General features: G+C 36.8%; 1 protein-coding gene across 1 annotated transcript in view; it reads right to left on the reverse strand.

Annotated features, from left to right (window-relative positions):
• Positions 1-2,526: 2,526 nt before the first annotated feature.
• The window catches only part of HCN1 (hyperpolarization activated cyclic nucleotide gated potassium channel 1), a 189,339-nt gene continuing 169,119 nt past the window's right edge, over positions 2,527-22,746 (reverse strand). The window contains exons 6-8 of the mRNA XM_088540319.1: positions 20,687-20,927; positions 5,705-5,869; positions 2,527-3,526 (exon numbers count right to left, since the gene is read on the reverse strand). Of these exons, the coding sequence (XP_088396445.1) occupies positions 2,706-3,526; positions 5,705-5,869; positions 20,687-20,927 (1,227 nt within the window). The 3' untranslated portion in view covers positions 2,527-2,705. The remainder of the gene's footprint in view (positions 3,527-5,704; positions 5,870-20,686; positions 20,928-22,746) is intronic.

Genomic DNA, 22,746 nt, shown 5'->3' on the forward strand with positions numbered 1-22,746 from the left:
CAAAAAATATTCATGGCTTTATTTTTTATATATTTTCTCCAATTTATTAATAATCTTTTATATATATATTTATTTATGGCTTTGAGCAAAGACAAAAAAAAATCTAACTTATCCCCAATGATACAGTTATTGTAAGAATCAGATCTATAGTCCTTCCAGCAGCAGTAAGATCCAACCTTTCTCATTAACACATTTCATCCTGTACAGATGTGAGATTCCATCCTTATGGGCTTACTTATGTACAGAGAAAATAAGTCAATTCTGAAACTAGCAATGGACCTTTATATTACAGGAATGTGAGTCATTTGTTTCTTAATCTAAGTATATATACATTCATACATACATATATATATACGTATATAATGTTTTTACCCTGTACCATTTTTGTTGAATTAACATACAAATCCTAGATATTGTCCACTCTGTTACAAAGTCATTAAAAATTACTTATGGTTTTACTGAAAGACCATGTGAGTTAATATTTCTTTATAGTGCTTAAAATAAAATAAAAATATATATAAAAATATTTCGCTACTAACCCCATTTCTGCTATCAAATGTAAACCTTAAAGAGTTTGAAAGATCAGAATATGATCTTAATTCTCAGAATTTGTTAGTATTTAAACAAAATAAGGGGTATTTTACTGATAAATAAATGGTCTTGCAGCGTATCCATAATGTTCTGAACATTTTTAAACAATTGCTTCCTCATATAATGCTCTGGGCCACTCGGATTAATGGCAGCAGCATGTTAATGGGTTAATTACATTGGTTTGTACTGGGAAGTGGGAATCAGCAAAAACTAGTGATTTTTTTTTTAATTTTTATTTCATGTACCACTTCAATAAAAGACGTAACAGACAGCATGGACTGGAACTCTGTTAGCTTTAGAATATTTACTCAGCTGTCAAGTACCTCTGAATTCACTGCATTACGTAGCCCGTGATGTTATTTAACTTTTCCATGCATCATTAAACTCAGCATTAATGGGAGAAGACAAACGCTTTTACATTTACTTCCCTAATATGAGTCAGTTGGGTGTTAAAGAACAGAATGCTTACATCATAGCCATAATGCTGATTTTTCAAATGAGTTAAATCATGACACGCTTAGTTTCAATATTTAATGTGACAAATCAGGCACAAATGATTATGAAAGGACTTGTTTTGCAGATAAGATTATGTGAATATTTGAGCAGACAAAATAAAAAGTTCACAAAACGGTATGCTTTAACCCTGCTTTCTGTCACCATTTCCTTTCTGTTTTGAAGACATAAAAAAGAATAAACTTCATCTCTATGGGCTATGTTTGACACTACATGCCTTAGGATATACTATCCATTTAATTACAATATACACAGAGCAAATCGTGCATATCCAGACAGACTTTGATGCTATATTATATTTATTTTTTTTTAAATTAACACCACAGTCAACTACAAAACTACAGTGAAGACACAGAAAGCACCTGAAAGCCTAAATCAAGCTGTGGTTTACAAATAATCCTTTAAATGAAAAACCTCACTTCTAGCCTTAAACCAGAGATTCAAAGTCAGCATTATAGGAATTTTAAGGTAGACACAGTTAATTAATGTTTATTATTTTCTAAGATACCATAAAGCCTTTTCCTACAATGGCTGACTGAACCTATTTTTATAGTCTTTTTGTTTTCAAAGCATGCATGGAATATTTTCAGATGCTATTTAGGGCAAGGAGAAGAAAAGTGATGGTATCGGTGAAGTACAAGCGGTTTGCAGGATCAAGCGTACAATTTTGCATAAAACATTGCATGTAAAAGTAACATTGTAGGTTTTAAGCCATTGCATTACAATTTAACAGTTGTGTTGTACTTAGCTTCAACAAATTTTCAAACTGTAAATTTTGAAGTGAAGAGCTGAACCTAAATTCCTAAACAAAGACCTTGCAATGGTACACCACACAGTAGCTATTTTTGTTTGGGTCTAAAAAGTTATTTACAATGGCAATTATAGTCTTTGTAAAAGTCTTTAGCAATGTGAAGATTGAAGTCCACCCAGTTTTCTGAAACAACAGAATGGTTTACATGGTTGGAGATTGCAACCCATTCAGAGAAGTGCTAGTGCCAGCCTTTGGACTGCAGATGCTTGCAGTGTATTTATTTTTCAATCTAATCCCGAAAGGAAAGCCTTAAAATATGAAATGCAATGGGAAACAACAACATAAGAAACTATTAACAACATGTACGAATAAATGAAAGGATGAAGGTTTCAAAATATCACTCAGTAAGTGCTGTTTAGTGAGATTGACTATTTTGGTAGAAACTCGTTACTATGTTGAAAATTTCCCATGAAAACAGGAAACCTTTTCATAAACAGAGAAATCTGTTAGACTGGTTTTAAAGTTGACACATTAAAAATAAACAATATTACAGCGGAATTTTGACTCATTTAATGGTTACGAAAGGAAGACATGAATTTAGATAGATTTTCTTAACTCCTCTTTTTTGGATATATATATATATTTTTTTTATATATATATATAAATATATATATAATTTTTACATTCGTTACGTAGGGCAAAGCTGTCTAAAATACTTTTTTCTTTTTTTTGTAGTAGTAGACTACTGGGGTACAATAGGAAACAGGCTAAAAGAGTTCCTGGGATGATTCTCAGTTCATTACAAAGTCTGTTTTTTTTTGTTGTTGTTTTTCCCCACATTATCCACGGATCATAAGTTTGACGCAAATCGTGGTTTGTCTCCCTCGGGATCTGTGCTTAAGACTGTGGAAGAATCCCTCGGCAGCGGGGCGGCGGGCGGCGCGGCGCCCCGGTTCGGCGGGATGGCTCCCGACGACATCTGCCGGAACAGCGCGACCCGCTGGGGCACGGTGCTGCCGCGGGCGGCCGGGGCCATGACGGGACCCCCCGGCGCGGGTTGTGGCAGGGAGGCGAGCGACTCGCCCACGGTGGGGTGAGGCCTCGCCATCAGCGTGGAGATCTCGTGGGGCAGGGAAGGCTGCGAGGCGGACAGGGGCCGCACGTCCCGCGTCAGGTTGGTGTTGTGCAGGGCTTGCGTGCTCTTGTGCACCTCGCTCTTCTGCGACGAGCCAGGCTGCGGCGGCGGCGGCTGCGGCGGCTGCTGCATGAGGGAGAGCTGCGACGCCGTCGGAGAGGCGTACTGGAAAGTTCGTCCTGCCAGCGGGCTCTGTACGGGCGGGCTGCAGACGGCCGTGGTGTAGGAGCACGGCGAGAGGATGACGGATTGCTGGGGGGTCTGCGTGCTCGGCGAGGGCGAGTGCAGGTTCCCGTGGGAGAGGCTGGTGGCCGTGTAGACGGGAGGAGACTGCGTCCTGAGGCGCGACGACGACGACACCGTGGAGGTGCTGGCGTTCAGCGTGGGCAGCTGCTGCAGGCTAACAGGGGCGATGGTCTGCACCATTTCTCTGTCATGCTTCACAATCTGCTTCAAGATCTCGTTCTCCTGGTTGTTGAAGACGCCCGTGTTGAGATCTTTCTGGAACTTCTGCAGGAGGATCGAATTCTTCTTGCCTTTATAAAGAAACAGAGCGGTTAGAGAGCCCCAAGCGCAGATTCTCAATCCGATTTAGCATTCCAGCTCCTACTAGAGGGATATCTCAGGAGCCTAAAAGCCGGAAAAACACCAAGTCAAGCACGTGGCACACAGCATACCCCAGCTTGGCACTGAGCTTGCAGCACCAATCGTCCCAAGTGCACGTTCCTTGACGCAGAACGAGTGGAGCCGATCCGAGGGGCCGCACGTGCAGCTCCCACCTGCCGGCCCTCCTGCCCGGCTCCCTGCTGCGCTCTGCACCAGAGCTGCCTGCGCCAGTAACACCCTGTTCTTCACAGATACCTGAACTCTCGGGGCCTCTTCACTTATACTGCACTGCTATTACTACAATTATTTAGAAAATGTAACCATGGCAATTTACTGAACAACAGGATGAAAAAAGCTACCAGGCTCTGCATGTGTAACATCTTTCTTTCTCGTTACAAAACTGTCCTAATTCTCTGCACACTAAGCTGTTACATAAGTTATAAATACATCTGCCATTTAGCACATTCCCTGGAACTAATTATTAGACATTAGTAACCAGAGACCAGTGCAAGAAATCATCTTTTTAAAGTGCTGGAGAAATAATATGAATTCACTGTTAATGTGATATCTGCCTGCACAATATAGATTTGCTATAAACTATATCCTGATGTTTTCTCAAAGGATGGTGTTTGCTTGATGACTCTCAGTATCTGCAAGATGCCAACACTCTTCTGTGTCATCAGACACACAGGAATACAATTCCACATTTTTTTTAGAAAAGACAGTTTATATCTTTTTTTTGTCCTTATGTAGCATTTTTATTGTAACCACAGCAGTTCATATTGGATTACTGCTGGACTTGACTACTACTATATTTGATGTATTTCCAGAGAAATACATGACAAATACATGACAGACAAATTTTAAGAGTTTGAATAGTCTTAATTAGAAAACTTAGTGCATTGAATGTACCCAATCTCCAAAATACCTATGCAGAAATCTATTAAATATGAGAAATCTACATATATATTTGATTTATATGTTTTCTACTAAAGCTATTTTTTCTGCTTAGCAGAGACAGCACATAGCCATATCATGCAATTCTTTACGTATTCACTTTGAAGAAACTGCAAACATGTTTGTATTGAGAGTGATGTGAGAAAATCCTTAAGTTAGCACATATACTCCATGAACAGCATAGACAAATTCGGATTTTATTCTCAATGATTTTATTCTTTTGGCTGCAACACTAACATACCTAAACCTGTGTGTATGCATGTATGTGAGGAGGTGCTGCTTGGGCTAATGCCCAAGTGCTGCATTGGTATGGTGGGGAACTCCAAACAAAATCTCATATTGCAATTTGCTTGTGAAGTTGAGGAATTAGCATCATACAGGAGGATTTTTTTTTTTCTAAATAGGTGCATTTTAAAGCAAGTATCAGTAAGTATAATCAGTTTATGCTTCTGCCTAGCAAAGTTCATGTATTTTATCTAGTATGTCCTGTCAGAGGTATCCAGAACACCTGGTTGCACAAAAGTAGACTTTGATAATCCACTATGTCATTCTGTGGCTCACTTGGATATCTTTAGCCTGCTTTTCTGACTGCAAGCAGATCTGAGTAGCTCCAGTGTGCTGTCATCAATACTAACAGCACCATGTTGTGAGGAAAACGAGAGCCCTGCTGCAAAGGATTAATTCACTTCAACAAACATGGATTTTATGTGTGCTGAGAAACATCACCTCTTCCCAGTATTACAGACACCATCTGTAAACTATTTAGGCAGGAAAATGTCATCTACTTCTCACTAAACTGCATAAACCCTATGAAGTAGCAAAAGACATTTGCAGTACTAACATATAATATTAATTATTATCTGAAGTCTGAGGTCTAAACCTCTGAGATCCATGGAGTATAAAATACTAAACATCTGAGGAGTAGGAGAGCTTTCTAAAATTCAAAGTTGTATATCCTTTAAAAGTGATATTGCAGAATTTCTTCTTTGCACAGCTATGCACTTCTTTGCACATTCATAGAACAACAGAACTTTTACTTTATTGTAACAGAAATGAATTTTTTAGGAAGGGTTTAAGGCATTTTATCTTTCAGCTTAAGGACAAGAAAAAAAAAGGGTTCTAGGAAATCCAGTTACAGAAAAAAATAATACCTATCCGGTCCAGCCTATCGATCGCCACTGTCTCAAAGGCCCTTCTCATCATGGGGTACTCTTCCAGAACCTCATTGAAGTTGTCCACGGAGAGGGAGTACAGGCGGCAGTATGTGTCAGCTCGGACACTGGCAGTTCGACGGCCCTTGGTCAAAAGGCAAATCTCTGGGGCGGCAAAAATACAGCACACACAGGAAACAAAGAAGTTAGTTAGTCAATCGTGTGAAACTTAACAGCTAGGAAGTGACTCAGTGCTAACAAATAATAATTCAGCACTCAGCGGCACTTTTTCTATTGTTGTTTAGGCAACACTGCAGGGACAATTCTGAAGGTGCTTGATTCTGTTTTTGCTTTTCTGGAAAAATAACCAGTATATTTTGAGACCTGCTTACAGTTTTTGTCAGTCTAGAGTCTGATTTTATTAAGCTCTCAAAATTTTATTTTTCTTTATGTTGTAAGAAATAATCTATCAGCTGTCAAACATGGTTTTCTGACTCAGTTAACCCAAATGATTCTCTTGATATTTGGAAATCATCAGCTGACATAAAAGACAATTAATTTAATGGTCTACCAGTTACTAGACTAATCTAATACAATAAAAAATGAATATAAAAACCATTCTAATAAAATACATGCAGCATAGAAGTGTCTCTCTCCTTGCTTTTTATGCCCTAGGTTCTTTTGGAGAGCAAGTTGATCATTTCAAACATTTTTTCTTATTTGGCTAAACAACAAAAGGCCTTTAACCTCTGTCACAATAAGCCCCATTTGTCTGGTCTACTGACTTTCCCTGCAAGTGCTTCCAACTGGAATTCATCGTTGTGGAACACAGGCAACCAAGGCCAAACACAGAGTTCCCCCACACCTGTCCCAGTCTTGCAACTGATGATTCCTGAACCCACACAAAGAGATTTACTGGGCAAAGTCCAAAATCAGCATCACATTCTTGTAAAAAAAAATTGGGTGGAATGAGAGATGCACGAATTAAGTTTTCCAGTTGAAGCATTCAACATCCAAACATATTATGTAATTATTGGTCCACTCTTGTCTATAAAGTTGACCAAATTGCTGATATGCAACCTTTAAAGTGCACAATTCTTTTCCTTACCTTCATCCTTCTTTTCAATGAAAATTTACCTTAGTTAAGTGAGGTTTATTGTTGCCTGAAATAACAATGTTCAACACAGTCTTATGTAGGGTAAAGTCAGAAATATATTTTATCAGATATTTCAGTTAGCTAAAAGTAAGATTGATTGCAAGAGACTTCACAATTTAAAAGTATTTTTTTTAAATGATTTTTAAAAAATGTCTATCCATTCATACCCACTAAGAAGTAAAATAAAATGTTTTCTTTCAGATCACAATAGGTATTTTATTTAAACATTTAAGCTATCTCATATTAAATTACAAAAAGAAAGATTAAGATGCAATTATAAATGAATTAGAAATGTTTGTTTAAATCCCATTTTCAAGCTTGGTATGAGAAAACACTGAGATACAAGAATTCAGGCAGGGTGGAAATAGTTTCCCTACCCAGAGTTATGTTCAGTGAGTTCATGTCTGGTCACAGCTATTTAAGTACTAGGAGTAGGCTAGGAAACTGTCTCCTATCCTGCTTGTATTATCTATCAGAAACTGTAATTCTCCAGCAAGTATGGATATATTTTTAATTAGCAAAATAATGAATTCTGGAGGTTTATTTCAAATACAAAGTGTTAGTATAGTTCTTTGCTTTTTTTGTATGTTCTTAGAAAATACTTTTTATTGATCTAGAACCTAAAGAACCCTGATGATTTTTAGTGTCTCTATTTTTGTTGACAGATTTCATCTAGAAAATATCTTTGTCAAAGCTCTGCAGATTTTGCATACCAAAGCTGCAGTTCTAAAATCCTCTGCAATCTAAAGAAATATTTTAATTAGCTTCTACAAGCTTTGAAGAAAGCTATGTGGAACATATATGCATTCTGTGTACAATCTAACATGCATTCATCTCCCCATGACATATAGGTTCTTCCAGCTGAAATGAGAAAAGAGTAAATTTCACTCCCTCTACTTTGCATACTTGTGTATAGGCTTGATAATTTTCTACCCACAAGCTATCCTGAAGGCTTGGAGGCAAGATGCTTAAGTAGGAGTGGATAAACCAAAGTACATCAATGGGGAACTGGAACTAATACACAATATACTTAGAAACTCATACAGCTTTGGGAAGAAATTATAATGACTACAGGCTACTGCACCCCACAAAACCCAATTCCAATGAAACAGCTACAGACAGTTTATTGTAAAGACCCAGCCAGGTCAAAAAGATTTTGGTACATTCTTCCTCCATTCCCTAAATCTGACTGATCCCTGTTCCTTCAACTGAAAGCACTGCATTCTAGTTACAGAAAAGATCATTTTGCCCAAAGAAAGTGGTTAAATACAGCAAATATCTGCTCCACTTCCTAAGACATTCTTTATATCTCATGCAGAATGAAGTTTTACAACTCATGGTTGAATTCATGAATAACTAGCTGGAAAATCTGTGTGACTAAGAATGACCTCCTGATTTTCATCTTTACTCATCTAATATAGCTGCAGACAATACTAAAGACATATGGATGTGTCTTTTGCTGTATTCAGCAAATAAAAGAAATGAGTCTTTTAAAAAGCAGTGCATGTGAAAAAACAATGCAGAAAATACTGGTTTCATGACTATTGTTCTGTTCTATTTCTGATTGTACTTTAGATGACTTCAGGAACAACAAGACTGGAAGGAAACCATTCTGGATTTGAACACGGGAATGTGGAATTTGTGGATACCACTGCAGCAGATATCATTATTTTTCCCATTTCTCCTCTTCTCTTTTTTAAGTAATGATACTTGAAATAATCACTGTTCTGAGAATCCTATTCTTCTGGTTAAAGAATATCTTTTAGGAATGATTTTAAAGTCCATGCAGTCAACATGAGATGAAAACACATGAAATGTGTTTCTGACAATGTTCCTTGATGGATTAGAGTTTTATTATAGTCATTGATACATCATCTATATTGCTTTGATATACATACCGATTATATCATTTGTACTTTATGCTTGTTTTGCATGTTTTAGAGTTAACATGCTTGTTACTTATGTTCTGCATTTTATTTCATGTCATCTTATTTAGCTGTGTGCTTAGTAGAAATTCTTAAGCATAAGAAAACAGATGATCTATAAAATCTCATTTACTTGGAGAGGAAAGCAAGAACACGGAAAGCTGAAGTATTTGTTCCAATCAAACATCTGTGTTCTTTTAAATAAATCAAAATATTTTTTAAGAAATAAATAAACAATAGACTTTCTGAACAGAAATGAGTAACGAAAGTATCTAAGATGTTTTTAAAATAAGCCTTAGTGGCGTCAAGAACAGCAGGTGGCCTCAACAATTACACTCTCCTTGATGTTAAATTGATTTGAATGGACTAGGAAATGCAAACAATGGCATAGGAGTGGGCAGTGAAACACAAAGGCCATGAACTATTTTTGCACAGCTTGGACAGGCTGCACATTTTATTAGCATAAAGTGGCTGCAGCATATTACTCACGAATATTCCCATCCATGGTTGGCACTGCCTTCATGCTGACTCTTTAAAAGTGTCAAACACTTTTATCTTTCCAAATCTAAGAATGTCTTCAATTCCAGTTAGTAATTATGTACGAGACTGTAATGAACCTGTAATTCAACTCCTATGCATGTTTTATTTCAATTACATAATCTTTTTGGACAACTGTTCCCTGGAACATTCTAAAACAAATGTCAATCTCCGTCTAATCAGAAACGTCTATCTGAAAGCACTAAACAATGCTAAAAGCATTAATTTGTTGCTACAGTTCACATTTTATACAAATACAATTAATTTATAAGTGAAAATCATAATTTGTGTTTTCTGGCCTCAGATCATTTCTGCAGAACAATGTAGCTCTCAAAAGAATATAGAAAATAGCTCAATATCCAAGTATGTTCTGCTGTAAAGACACCCAAGTAACAAGTCCAATGGTGAAAGTTTGAAGCTAAACCTGTTTGGAAGATTATTAGCCTAATAATCAAAACTGATCAACAACATATGAGTTACACATACATATATCCATATGACAGTATTTTTTGCAGGAACATTAGGTTCGGGTTTTGGAACTGCATGGATTTCCAAATAAGTCTGTTCATATCTTTTACTGTGTAAAATGGGACTCCCATTGATTGCATTTCATTACTTAGTGTGACAGAATACTCTGGATAGGAAGCTCTACATGCCTGAAGGACAGATCTGAGAAGACTGATTTGGGAGAACCTGCATGAGGATGAATGACACAACCTGAATGATGACTTTCGAAGAATTAGCATTAGCTGACCCTTTGTAAAGGCCAGAGTTTTGGTACCAAATGAGATGAATTTCACAGTTCTTTAATACATCATTATGCCACTGTAGGTGCTAATTTTTCCTCTGTTGCTGTGTGACCCCTGAACATATTTTTCTTAGAGAAAACAACTGGGGATGTGAGAGGTCTATGAAAAAAACTTTTTTTCTCTAGGAACCAGCACAGCTAGCTGACAGTTTGGTATCTATCCATTAACTCTCAGTTCATTTCTCATATAAATTACACTCCAAATGTAATTATTCAAATTTTATGTAATATCCATGCTTGATTAGAGATTTAAAATAAATTCAATAAGAAAAAAAGAGAAATAACAATATGCAATTGCCTTGCAGACAATGTGTGTCCACCCAGAGATAAATTGTGAGGATACAGGAGAGAATTAAAGATAAGTAGTTAGCTGGCTCATTGAAGGGATACCAGTTTAGGATGCTATATAGTAATATGTAGGATATTAAATAATACAGCAAATTAATATTGTACGCACAGTTTTGTTCTGCAAGGACACAAAGACTAGAATTAAAGCAAAAGTTACTGTACTTTGCTAGATGCAGCAATTAATTGTTGTAGAAACAAATAAATTGGCTAGTATGCTATAGCACTCTTGGTACTAAATTAAAATAAATATAATTTACAGTTTCAATGCAGTTGTGAACCTCAGAAGTCTCTTAAGAGTTTTGTGCCTTTCCAAAGCTATAGCAGGTTTCTTATCATCTGTCATATTACAGATCTCATCATATTACAGGATATAATGCAGAGTGTCCTTCCAGCTGAGGACAGCTGACTATTGCCTCGGTTCGGTAGGCACACACTTTGCTGAGTAAATGGGTAAGAAACTATTTGGGCCATCTGGCAACTTTCAGCAGCAGAAGAAAGAACGGAAAATCAAAGCAATTTAAAGTTTTCGATCAGGCAGTCTAACCCATTTGGGAATATTTTAGGAGAAGAGGACAGTGGATTTGATTTTTTCTATTAGATTTATAGAAAACAGTATGTTACTAGAGTGTTATCGACAGAACCATTCCTAATACAGAAAAGAGAAAAAAGCTGTTTCATACGATCAAAATTTGATTTCTTTAATAGGTTCTTCTGTATGTCTGTCTTCTTTTACTTTTTAAGCTATGGAAAACATCAAATACGTCTATGTTTAATTATATTTTTCTAATCACTTATCATATCCTTCTCTTCAAGCATAAAATCACTAATGCACAAAATGGAAAACCTAGGGTTATGCTGCTGCTATGTCTTTACATACTAATGTGACTAATAGCAAGTCTTTTTATTACGGTAGTTTATACCACTTAATGAGGGCCAGTGATTTATTTTCCCTAAAATGACGATCAAATGAGATGCCAAATAACTGTGTAGATTTTATTTTGCATTTGTTTTGTAAAACAATATCGACATTTGTAATGATCAATATTACGAGGAAAAAAAAAGTGACTGACATCTTTCAAATCCAGATATATGGAGTGGACAGGAATGAAAAGGCTCAGGTAACCCTTGGCTAAATACATACATGTGTTCAGTCCTATATTTAATAAACCTTACAATACTTAGTCACTCTTACTGCAGCAAAGGAGAGACCTTAAGGAGAAAGGGAGGCAGTTACTGCTGTTTGAAGTCAGGTTTGCAATCTAGACTGTCCATAAGAGTTGAGAGGAAAAAACAGTATATAAAACTGTGAAGGGATACAAAATCTTTCTAGTGAAAAAGGATATCAATATTCCCTACAAAAAGTTTTGTATCGGTCCTTTTCATCCAGAATGTTATCCTTTTGACACAGTCACCATGTATTAAAAGGACATTTTAATTGCAAAGCTGCCCTGAGAAAAGGAGGAACTTGTCAGAGCAGATGAGTTGGAAGCAGCTGGAGACAAGTGGCCTTTACGGGCATTTCCTAACAAGGTTTCTGATCTAACATACACGTGGAGGATGATCTGCTCTTTTGCTGTATTTCTTTCCATTAGTATTCTCCCTCCACGTGTTTCTTGCAAGCTGTCATTTGCTTAACCTTTGTATACATGTCAAAGACTTAGTATGGTAAGTGGTCTAATTAGAGAGTCTATTTTTTTTTTCTGGTAGCATTTATAATCAGCAAAGAGTTGCATTTATTTAACTGGAAATAATACCGGGTTTCTGAGGAAGAAAATCATTTTTCTGAAAAGAATTGCCTCATGTCCATTAACCCAAACAAAACCACAACTTTGATAGGATTTATGGAGTATTTCTTACTATTTAAAAATGCCAGTAAATATATGAACAACTTTTCATATTTATTTAAAGTTTGACAATAAGCTCTAAAGTATGCCGGTTTCATTACTTTGATCTGAATTTTTCTTTTATGCTACCAGCCTCTGAGAAGTCTGTTTCTTCAGGCAAGTCTTATATCAGCCAGTTCCTTTGAATACAGCTTAAGACACTACATTGCAGCAGCTTTGAGAAAGGCAGCATTCTACCATGCTACTAACTTGGATGTTTTGAGACTCACTCAGCACAAGAGTCATTAATATCATGTGAAATTCATTAAAATAACTTGACAGAGCCTTTATAATATAGTCTATGTGATAAATTTCGATACAGAAAAGATATTTTGAGCATAAATTAGTGTTCAAGGTAGATATGAATGTTAAAAGCCCAACCATTTTTAGCCATTCTGTAATCACTTTTGTAGTTTTTGACAAGATTAATGCATAACTGTTTTTTTTTGTAAGCCCTCATTCTTCCTTTAAATTAAATACTGATACATTTTATTTCAGGGTAATCTCCATAATATAGGTTGAAAGTATGTATTTTTTTCTAGAAAAGTAGTTAGGTGTAATTACATTTACATCAAGAAAATAAGCCAAATACACAAGGTTAGAATGCAATTGCTTTTGTAAAAAGTGAATAATTATCTGCCCAGAGAGTCACTTTACATTTTACCCTGACTTGTCTTTATTCTTTCTATCTGAAGATACGGCAAATAGTTGTGGTTAGAGGTTTCATGACGAGAGTAATCAGAGGCAGCAACATTTGCTACAGCCTGCATCCATACATTCCTATTTTACTTTACCAAAGAATTCTTTCTACCAAGACAGGCTAAAATATTCTATTTATTATCTTGAAAATTTGAAATTTGGCCAATCAGTCCAGTTTTGATTATGATCAAAACAAAAATGTTTTAAAAATATTAAGCTTAGATTTCATGAAGTGCCTACATGAGGATACTAGTTGGGTCAAAGGCCAAAAGTGACTTTGATCCATTCATCTGTGTTTTCATTTAGGTGGATGCCTACTGCTTCTTGAAAACAGCCTCTGAATTCCCGATCTATTCAATGTTATTCTCTTGTCATTTTGATTTTGGCAAATAATAACATGAACAAGTTAATTTATTTAAGTTGAATTTAAATGGACTGTAAAAATATTGCACTTCATATTTTTTCATTAAATTATTAGACAAACAAACAGAGTTTGTCAGTTGTGAATTCTGGAGAATTAAATATTTAAATTGAATTCTCCTAGCAAAAGTGGAGGATACTTACAAAATATTCCTCTGGGTTATCTGTGTTTGTCACCTCAAATTTCCACAGTATGCTGCCACTGATGTGACATTTTGGCTGTGTCTTACTCATAAAGACCAAATTAAAAGTTATTTATACTATTCATGACTTTGCATAATTATAAATATAATTTGAGTTGACTGTATTTTATATAGAACATAAATTATTAGCAGTATAGTTGTTAGTATTGTTACTATAGTTAAATACAAGGTTTAATCATTGGTAGTTAATAGAACTCTTAAAACTAAATCAACTTCCACCCTCTGGCATTGCATAGTACATCATTTTTTTTCTGAATTTTTAGAACATTCCTTAGAATTTTAGAATAGTAATTCTTCCAAATAGCAATAAACTATTCTGTTATTTTCCATATAAACTATGATGCGAAAGCAATGTCATGATGTACAAGGAACTGTTATATGCCATGATGGTGCTAAGGAAGTTTTATCACCAAAATGGCAGACTAGTCTGTGGCAAAAAGCTATTTCATTTTTAGAACTTCATTCAGGCATTACTTTAAAAAAATGATAATGATTTACAAACAAATATTGTTCATCTGAAAACTCTTTTATAAATGAGCTGGTACAGAGATATGACATCTTCCTCCCTTAAAAGATTTAATTGTGTGCTTGCCATTAAGAATATGAATCCGCACACTACAGAAAAAAACACTTATAATTCATTATGTATTTCAATACGGTGCTGGACTGGTGTATGAATACTGAGACTTAATTCATCACCACATCGAATTATGAGTAGCTATATACACTGTTTTGCAATATGTAAAACTGTATCATATCGTATTGCCCAGGTATAAATTACAAGATGTAAAGCAGTGAGCTATAGGGCACTTTAACAGCTTTTTATCTGCCTATAATCAATATTATATGGCAAATACTTAAAAGTACCTTAGCCAACGGAAGTACCTGCAGTATATTCAGAAAAAAAGAAGTGGCAAAATATAATTTGAAGTGACGCAACATTTCCCATGGTATTATTTTCCACTGCACTGGTCTAAAATATACTGACAGTTGCTATTCTGAAGTAGGGAAAAGCTCCATAAATAATAGGTAGGTCAGAGTAGTTCTGTCTAATTGGCCTTCTACAAGCTGAAGCAAATCCAAGATACCATTTAGTAGAATTTCAAGTATGGAGGAATAACCGTTAAAGCAGTATTCAATAATTTAAGCAAAATAAAATATTTAAAAATTCAAAGTATTTCATGAACTACAAGGACATACCAGTGTTATAATAAACAGAAAAACAAAAGATGCTATAATATGTGTCCAAATTTTAGGAAGCAGGAACAAATATCTGCTTTATATATAATTTTGATACATGAATAATGATATTCAGCAGTTAATTATATCTACCTCTGAATGAATAAAACAAAAACGTGCATTTTCTCCAATTAGAATGCAAGAAGTAGATCATTACATATTCATTTCCGTGTTCTCATAGAAATTGAATGAGCAATTCTCATTCAAGTATTACAAAAAAAAAAGTCTTAAAAAATCACATGTACTTCCTTATGTCCAACATATGTGGAAGCACTTAGAAAAAGATCTTTCCTAGCAATGTGGGTTTTAGTTAGCCTTCAGATTGAATTATTGAGCTACTCCAATACCAGAAAATCCTGTATGAACACAGGTGGGAAAACAGACAGAGAATGGAAAAGGTAGTAGGGACAGAAGCCTTATCTTGTGAGACCCACAGTGAATGGTCAGACATCCACCCACATCAATCCAGCAAGAAAGCAAAAGCAGTGACAACAGAAATCTGAATGTGTTCCCAGAAATCCTCTATTTGGAAGTTCTACTTAATGCTCACCGGTTGGAAAGCGGTGGATTTATTCATGTTTTTTTCTCTTGGTAGGAGTGTCAGCCCCAATCTAATGCACCATTTAAGCACAAAACGCAGTTCTGCCCATGCCTAAGTGGATCGGGGCTGCACGCTCAGATTATTTCTGATTCCAAAGAGCTGGTGGCTGAAGGGGGAAGGAACATCATGCAACCAGCCCTGTACACCAATGTACTTTGCAGTTGCTTCAGGACAGCTTTAACCTTTATGCCAGCTCACAGTGGTAACGACCCAGTGAGTTATAAAATGGCATAATGCACCTATTCGCATTTTTTTCCAAGCCAGAGCCTTTCTTTCCCTGCAAGGGAGCAACGTGAACCCCCAGGGATCCCATGCTGGGGCTGGGCACACGCAGAGGGTGGCGGGTGGCAACGTGCCAGGAAAAAAGGCCTGTCCCGTAGGGGAGGAGGACGTGCAGAGCCACGGGCTGGTAGGAAGGGAAGACGAAGCAGAACATTTAAAGCCACAAACAAGCAGAACAGTTGTTTCACTGTTTGGGGCAGGGAGAAGCAGCTGGACAAAGCATGGTTTTGCAGGGAAAATACAGTTTTGATCACATTTTTACAAGCTGGTTGCATTTTCTGCTAACTGCACCAAACTGTGGCCTTAATTCCCTACAATAAAAAGCAAGTAAGTGTGATAAAAAGAGAAAAGATTGTGCTGTTTTACATACTTGTTGGGAATAAAGCTGAGCTGGCACATCAACTTATGGATTTTGACACTTGACTGAAGAAAGTGTCTGGGTCAGGTAAACAAGATCTTACTGTGATATTTAAGGAGCCCTAACAGCCATATGTAGAACCAGCTAAGCAAGAGGAAGGAATTGTTAGAAAGACAAGACTTTTACTAAAATAAACTTATCTTTAATAAGTAGGTAGGACAACACTCTCATGTTTATTGCTGCTGTTAATCACAGGACATTTTGAATCATCAACATATGTAATATTATTATGCAGTCATTCTGGTAATATGTACTCCAGCAAAAATGAGAACTCATTGGTATTAGTGGTATCACACCAGTTTACAAAAGTGAATGCAAGTAATTAGTATTAGGCTCATTAGCAATATCAAGTATATTTATTTCTGCTCTGTAAAACTACAGTGAATGATGTACTCTATGCTTCTCTGTAAGTAAATGACTCATAATCATATGCATCATCTGTAAAGGCTTCAAAACCTTTGCCTTGTATCCATTTGATATTTATCTAGTGAGGAAGAGATAAACAATCTGTCTAGTCAGTCCTTCTAACAAAAAAAAGGTCTTTTAGTAATTTTTAATACAATCCTCTGGTACTCAGAGAAAATGTAAGATCTAAACCTAGCAATTTCCTCCCTACCATTTCCTATCATGGTTATAACATGAAAGAGTTTGAAATTCTGAGGTAGTGAGGAGGAAGAGAAATAGGTTTTGAAACAAAAAGAAAAAACAAAAAGATTTGGGTTCTCATTCTGTACTACAATGCGGAATTTTGACTATTGTAAACTCCAGATATTAAAAAAAAGGGGGGAGGGGGAACAAGAGGACAAAAAGAAATAATTTAGCAGTCAGAACACCCTCAAACTACAATTGCTTATAGCTTTTCCCCTGCCTGTTTATTCTTCTCCTTCACAGGAGCACTTAACTCAACTGTGTTCATCTCAGTTTTACAATTCAGTTTAGTTACAAACGCATGTGTTGTGAGGTCCCCCTTTGACATTTAAAAAGGGAGCTGTAAGCTCCCTTCTGCTGCCTCCCTAAGCAGGTATCCAACTTTCTGTCCTCTGCAGATGTCCTCTGTCCAACTTTCTGTCCTCCTCTTTACATGCTCCATTGCTCCCTGCACTTTCCTGTCTTTCCCATCAACCACGTGCCCACCACATTGCCCTGCACTCCTGCTTTCTCTGCCCCCAGTTTTTTCCCTCACAACTTGACTTCTACCCACACAGTCCTCCTCTCCCTATTTGACCCCAACCTGCTTCCTAGTCTCTTTTGATCTCCCCTATCTATGTCTGCTAGGTACTAACACAGACAACTTTCTCCTGACTCTCTCCTGACCTTCCTCATTCTCATTTTTATGTCTTGGCCTGTCCTATACAAGAAACTAAAAGTGAAGGTTATACTTTCCATTTTGCAATTTCAAGGTGGCCACCTTGTTTCACCTCAGCTGCAAACTCTTGTCAGTCTCAGTGGAAAATGTTCATTCCTTCTTATTTATAAAGAGAAAAGAGCTTTGCTGATGGTAGCACCGATCGATTGTTATTACTGGGGAAGTGGAGGCCACTTTGGAAAATAGAGGGGAAAAATGAAAGAAGACATCAGAAATTCTCAAAGTTTTTAGAAAAATTGTATATTACTGCTTGAAATAATAAGACATGGAAATGCTGTGTGCCTGAAAACAGATATAGAGCATTAAAAACCCTGAATTTTCCACTGGTACCTATGGTTTACCCCATTTCACTTGTATAGAAATAACTCTATAACTGAGCAATGTAGTGAAAATTACTAACATGTACTTCATTCCCCAACTCTTGCCCCTTCTCTAAAACCCAGACAAGCATGCCACAGGAGGACAAAGTCTGAAAGAAAGGGCACTTAAGAATTAAAGATATAGTTTTTACAAGTTCTAGTAAAAGGCAAAGGAAATGACTTTACTAAATCTTTATCAAACAACCCTTCCACTGATAATTGTCTATTCAATACACAATTTATGACAACTTCTTTAAAAGATTTTTTGTGGTCATTATTGTGTTTAGAAGAGCATAATCAAATTTAAATCACACTTTTTTTCCTCCTAATATATTTATCATATTTTACTATTCCAAAATTTAGGGGATATTGTTTTTCAGTATTTTGACTGCAGATTTGATGGAGCATAGATTGGTCATCATTTCTGCCTTACTCAAAGCAGTTTTCCCTGCTGCATACTTCATATATTCCATGGGTGGGAGGAAAACAGAGAAGGCCTAGCAAAAAGAATCATAACAGAAATGACGTTGAAATTCATACTTGTAAATGCAAAAATTTTGTAGGATGATCATATCCTTCAATTAGCAGCATGAAAATAATCATAGGGATGAAAATCAGTATTGTACATTGTGCTGGGCTGAAAATGCTCCTGCATCTAAAGTTCAAGAGTAGGTTTGTGAATACAGGTTAAGCGACACTCTTCCCAAGGAACTAACCATAATGGTTCCGTGGCTGTTGCCTTGTACTTACTCCTTCCATCCCCAGGAGGGAAGTCAGTGAGCCCCAATGAGGAAAGGGGCTGGTGGCAGTCAAGCCCTGACCTCTGGAAAGCTGTCTGGAGGCATCACCCTGTGCTTCCCTCAAAGTCAACTGGCTGGTACACAGCACTTTGGCTGGTACTGATGATGCTCTTTAGACACATCCTTGGCTAATCCAGTCAGGAAGCTCCCCGTAGACTCTGATACATGGTTCTTTAAAGAGATTTTTTTTTTAAGCACTTTTTTTTCTCCTTGATAAACTGAATCTTTCCAATTAGCAGCTATCAGATGTATAACTTGTTTCTTCTCTTTTCTGCTGTGACATTTTAGACACTTTTTAGATGCATTTGTCCTCATTTTTACACCCTGTATCCCTATGGTTTGCATGAGCAAAGCTCCTTTGGTACATGATGTAATAAGTTCTTGCGGTGTCAGGATATTGCAAATGGCTTATTTTTTGTATGCATTTGGTTAAGAAGGGTAGCAGATGAGCTGAGCAGTCATTTGGACTGTAACAGGCTGACAGTTATGTAAAATACCTTCATGTGCCAATATCCTCTGATCCTCTGCTGGTTCAGAAGAGTATTATAGCCAGATTCAGAACACAGGCACTGGCAAACTTATTTTGATAAACTGAGGCACTGCTAAGCATAGATGGAACGAAGACCAAGATTGCTCTGTTTCTTCATCCTCAGCATATGCCTTCTCTTTCTCCTTAATCTCCTCTCTCCAGCATCTACAGTTTCAGTTCGTGGGATAAGCACAGGTCTCCTTTATCAAAATGCTTCTACAAATACTGGTACAAATCATCTTGCAAAGGCTACTACGGAGTGACAAGGCCCACTGGCCAGATCACCAGGAGGTTTTTTCAGTATATTATTCTAAAATGGGATTAGTTGAGTAACTCTACAGCCCAATTCAAACACTAACTGAGCCCAATTCACTTTTCTAAGCTCTTCAGTGTACCAGTTAAATGCCGCTGATTAGGTTTTCAATTTTCTAAAAGGCTTTAGACTCAATTCTCAATTGATTCATGCTATTCAACAAAAAATTAACAAAAAAAAAAATTAGCTAACTGTACCTGTCATGGGCCATACACACAAATGTTCCATCAGCTTCTGGAAGCCAGCCTTGCTGCTACACCTTGGTGCTGCTGCACCAAGATGCAGACACCTACTCTGTTTCACAAAGAGATTTTACAACGACAGGAACATGATTTTCATATTGGTCAATTGCTATATGTAAAAAAAAAATCCAAATATGAATATTCAGATACCTTCTTCTAAATGAAAATCTATTTTTCATTGGGATGAAATTCATTAGGATTAATTTAATTTGTGCTAAAATTCATGTCTGCTTCTCATTATTACACCTGTGTCAAAGAGGGATCTAGTCAAAGAGGGAGTGAAAGTTCTTATACTTTCTTATACCAGAAGGCTAATCAATGCTCCATGCCAAAATCAGCATAAATGCACTAATAATAGCCTGAAATATTCATGAAGAATATCAAAATATCCCATATAAATAATCTTTTATCCATCTTCTATTTTTATAATTCTTTTATTTTATATACTTTATATTCATGACTAAAAACTGTTATCCATTTTTAAAGATGAATTCTGTTTATTTTACATTTAAATAGTTGCAAAATTACTGTGCAACTTATTATATTTTTAGCAAAATGCAGTCTGTTAAATAATAGCAATCTTAACTCAAAGTTGCTCTAAAATTCAGGACAATTTAACTGAAGACAATATTTCAGAAAGGTTGTCTGTATCTTCAATAGCTATCCTTTCAATAGCAAGCAGACTCTAAATGTATTATTCAGAGATGCTTAATGCACTCTTCCCTGCCTTTGGAATTACCTGGGCAACAGATATTCAGCAGACTTATTCTGATGTCTCTATATGCCTGATATTTGAGCATGTTTTATTCTAGTGCATTCACTTCAATGTTATCATTCATTTTCTTCCTACTCACCTCCAAAGTAGGAGCCATCTGTCAGCTTCAACTCCTTGTTGGATTTGGTGATGACTCCAGCAACACCGTGTTGAATGAAATACATCTTTTTACCCACAGCCCCTTCTCGAATAATATAATCACCAGGCTGGAACACCTCAAATCGCAGCTTGCTCAGCATGGCAGTCACAAAATTTGGGTCTGCATTAGCAAAGAGAGGCATTGTAGCTACTAGCTTGCGACAGTTGAAGTTCACAATCTCCTAATTGGGAAAGAAACAAAATGATAAGAATAGTCAGCAAATAAATTCATTTTATGATAGTCAATGATGGCTTTTTCCTTAAAGTCATTTTTATGCACTTATTGGATTTTTCTGTTTTCATTTTCTTTTGCCTAATATTCAGTCTTCTCGTTAAATTTTCATCTCTGTTTCTAGTGAAGTGATTGAAACAATAGTCTAGTAATGATTTATTTTAATAAGGTCAAATGTTTCTTAGGTGATTGTCACAGGTTATTTATTATTCTCCTTGCATTTCAAAAATAGTGACAGAAAGATAAAAAATTAATAGGAATTACACTGGCTGCCACATGGAAAAGAATATGGATAAGATTGGTCTGCAGTAGATCTAATAGATCCTAATAGAAAGTTTATGTGTTTTTAAATATTATAACATCTTTCTGACGTTGCTGCAAACACCACTGAAACTGCAGTGATAACATAAATGTACATCATATTTGGCTGTGGAGACATTGAAATCAACAGGAAAATTCTCATCCCAGAGTTGAATTAATATAATTAAACATAGAGGCATACACTCTTGTCCTTCGAAGAAATGCATACACAGTAGACCTTTCAATCTGGGAAGCACTACTATCTTCCCAAGACTGCTACAATTCCTACAAAGCACCTTCTTAAGTGCTACAGGTATGGGGTGTTTCCCACCAAACCTATTTGCATTTATAGAGCCAACTCTGAGCATGTCTGCATAAGAGCAGGACCGAAGAGTTACAAATGCTTTTCCGACTTAAAACAAAATAAAATAAAACCCAGCTTTTGAATATGTCCAAGGAAGGAGACTCAGGAGACTTCACAACCTCTTTGGGCAACCTGTTCCAATGCTCAGTCATCCTCACAGTGAGGAAGTCTTGTTGAACTTCCTGGGCAGGACAACTGTCCACCTGTCCAGTCTGTTGAGGTCCCTCTGAATGGCAGCACAGACCCCCAGTGCACCAGCCACTCCTCCCAGCTTTTATCATCAGCAAAACTGTTGAGGGTGCACGCTTCCTTTCATTCAGGTCATTGATGAAGAAGACTGGACCCAGTACTGATCCCTAGGTTACACCACTAGCTACAGGCCTCCAACTTGACTTTGTGCCACAGATCACAATCCTCTGAGCTCTGCTATTCAGCCATCTTTCAGTCCACCTCACTGTTCGCTCATCTAGCCCATGCTTCCCCACCTGCCTATGCCTCCCTATGCTTTTGGAGACAGTGTTGAAAGTCTTACTGAAGTCAAGATAGAAAACATCCACTTCTCTCCCCTTGTCTGCCCAGCCAGTCATTTCCTCACAGAAGGCTATAAGGTTGGTTAAGCATGATTTCCCCTCGGTGAAGCCATTCTGGCTACTGCTGATCACCTTCTGATCCTTCACATGCTTAGAGATGGCATCCAGAATGAGCTGTTTCATCACCTTTCCAGGAAGCTATAATTGTCTAGGTCCTTTCTGAAAGCTGGAGTGACATTAGCTTTCTTCCAGTTTTCAGGTACCCATTCTCCATGTCCTTTCAAAGATCATTGTGAGTGGCCTAGCAATGATATCTGTGGGCTCCCCTCAGCACTTGTTGGTGCATCCTATCAGGGACCATGGACTTGTACCTGTCACATTTGCCTAAATGTTCTCTATCCCAATCCTCTTAAATTCAGATAATTCCACAGATTTTTAAGCATTAGAACCAAAGTTTGGTGGGTTCTTCAGTCTGCCATCAGAGAAGAAGGTTATTATACCTATTATACCTTTAAGAGGCATTGTCATGATATGATTGAAGCAATAACTACCTTTCCCTGAGAAATTACATCCTT

This window comes from Tinamus guttatus, unplaced genomic scaffold (genome assembly GCF_059628265.1).
Source record: "Tinamus guttatus ecotype Peru unplaced genomic scaffold, ASM5962826v1 Tinamus_guttatus_pri_ptg000059l, whole genome shotgun sequence".
NCBI lineage: Eukaryota > Metazoa > Chordata > Aves > Tinamiformes > Tinamidae > Tinamus > Tinamus guttatus.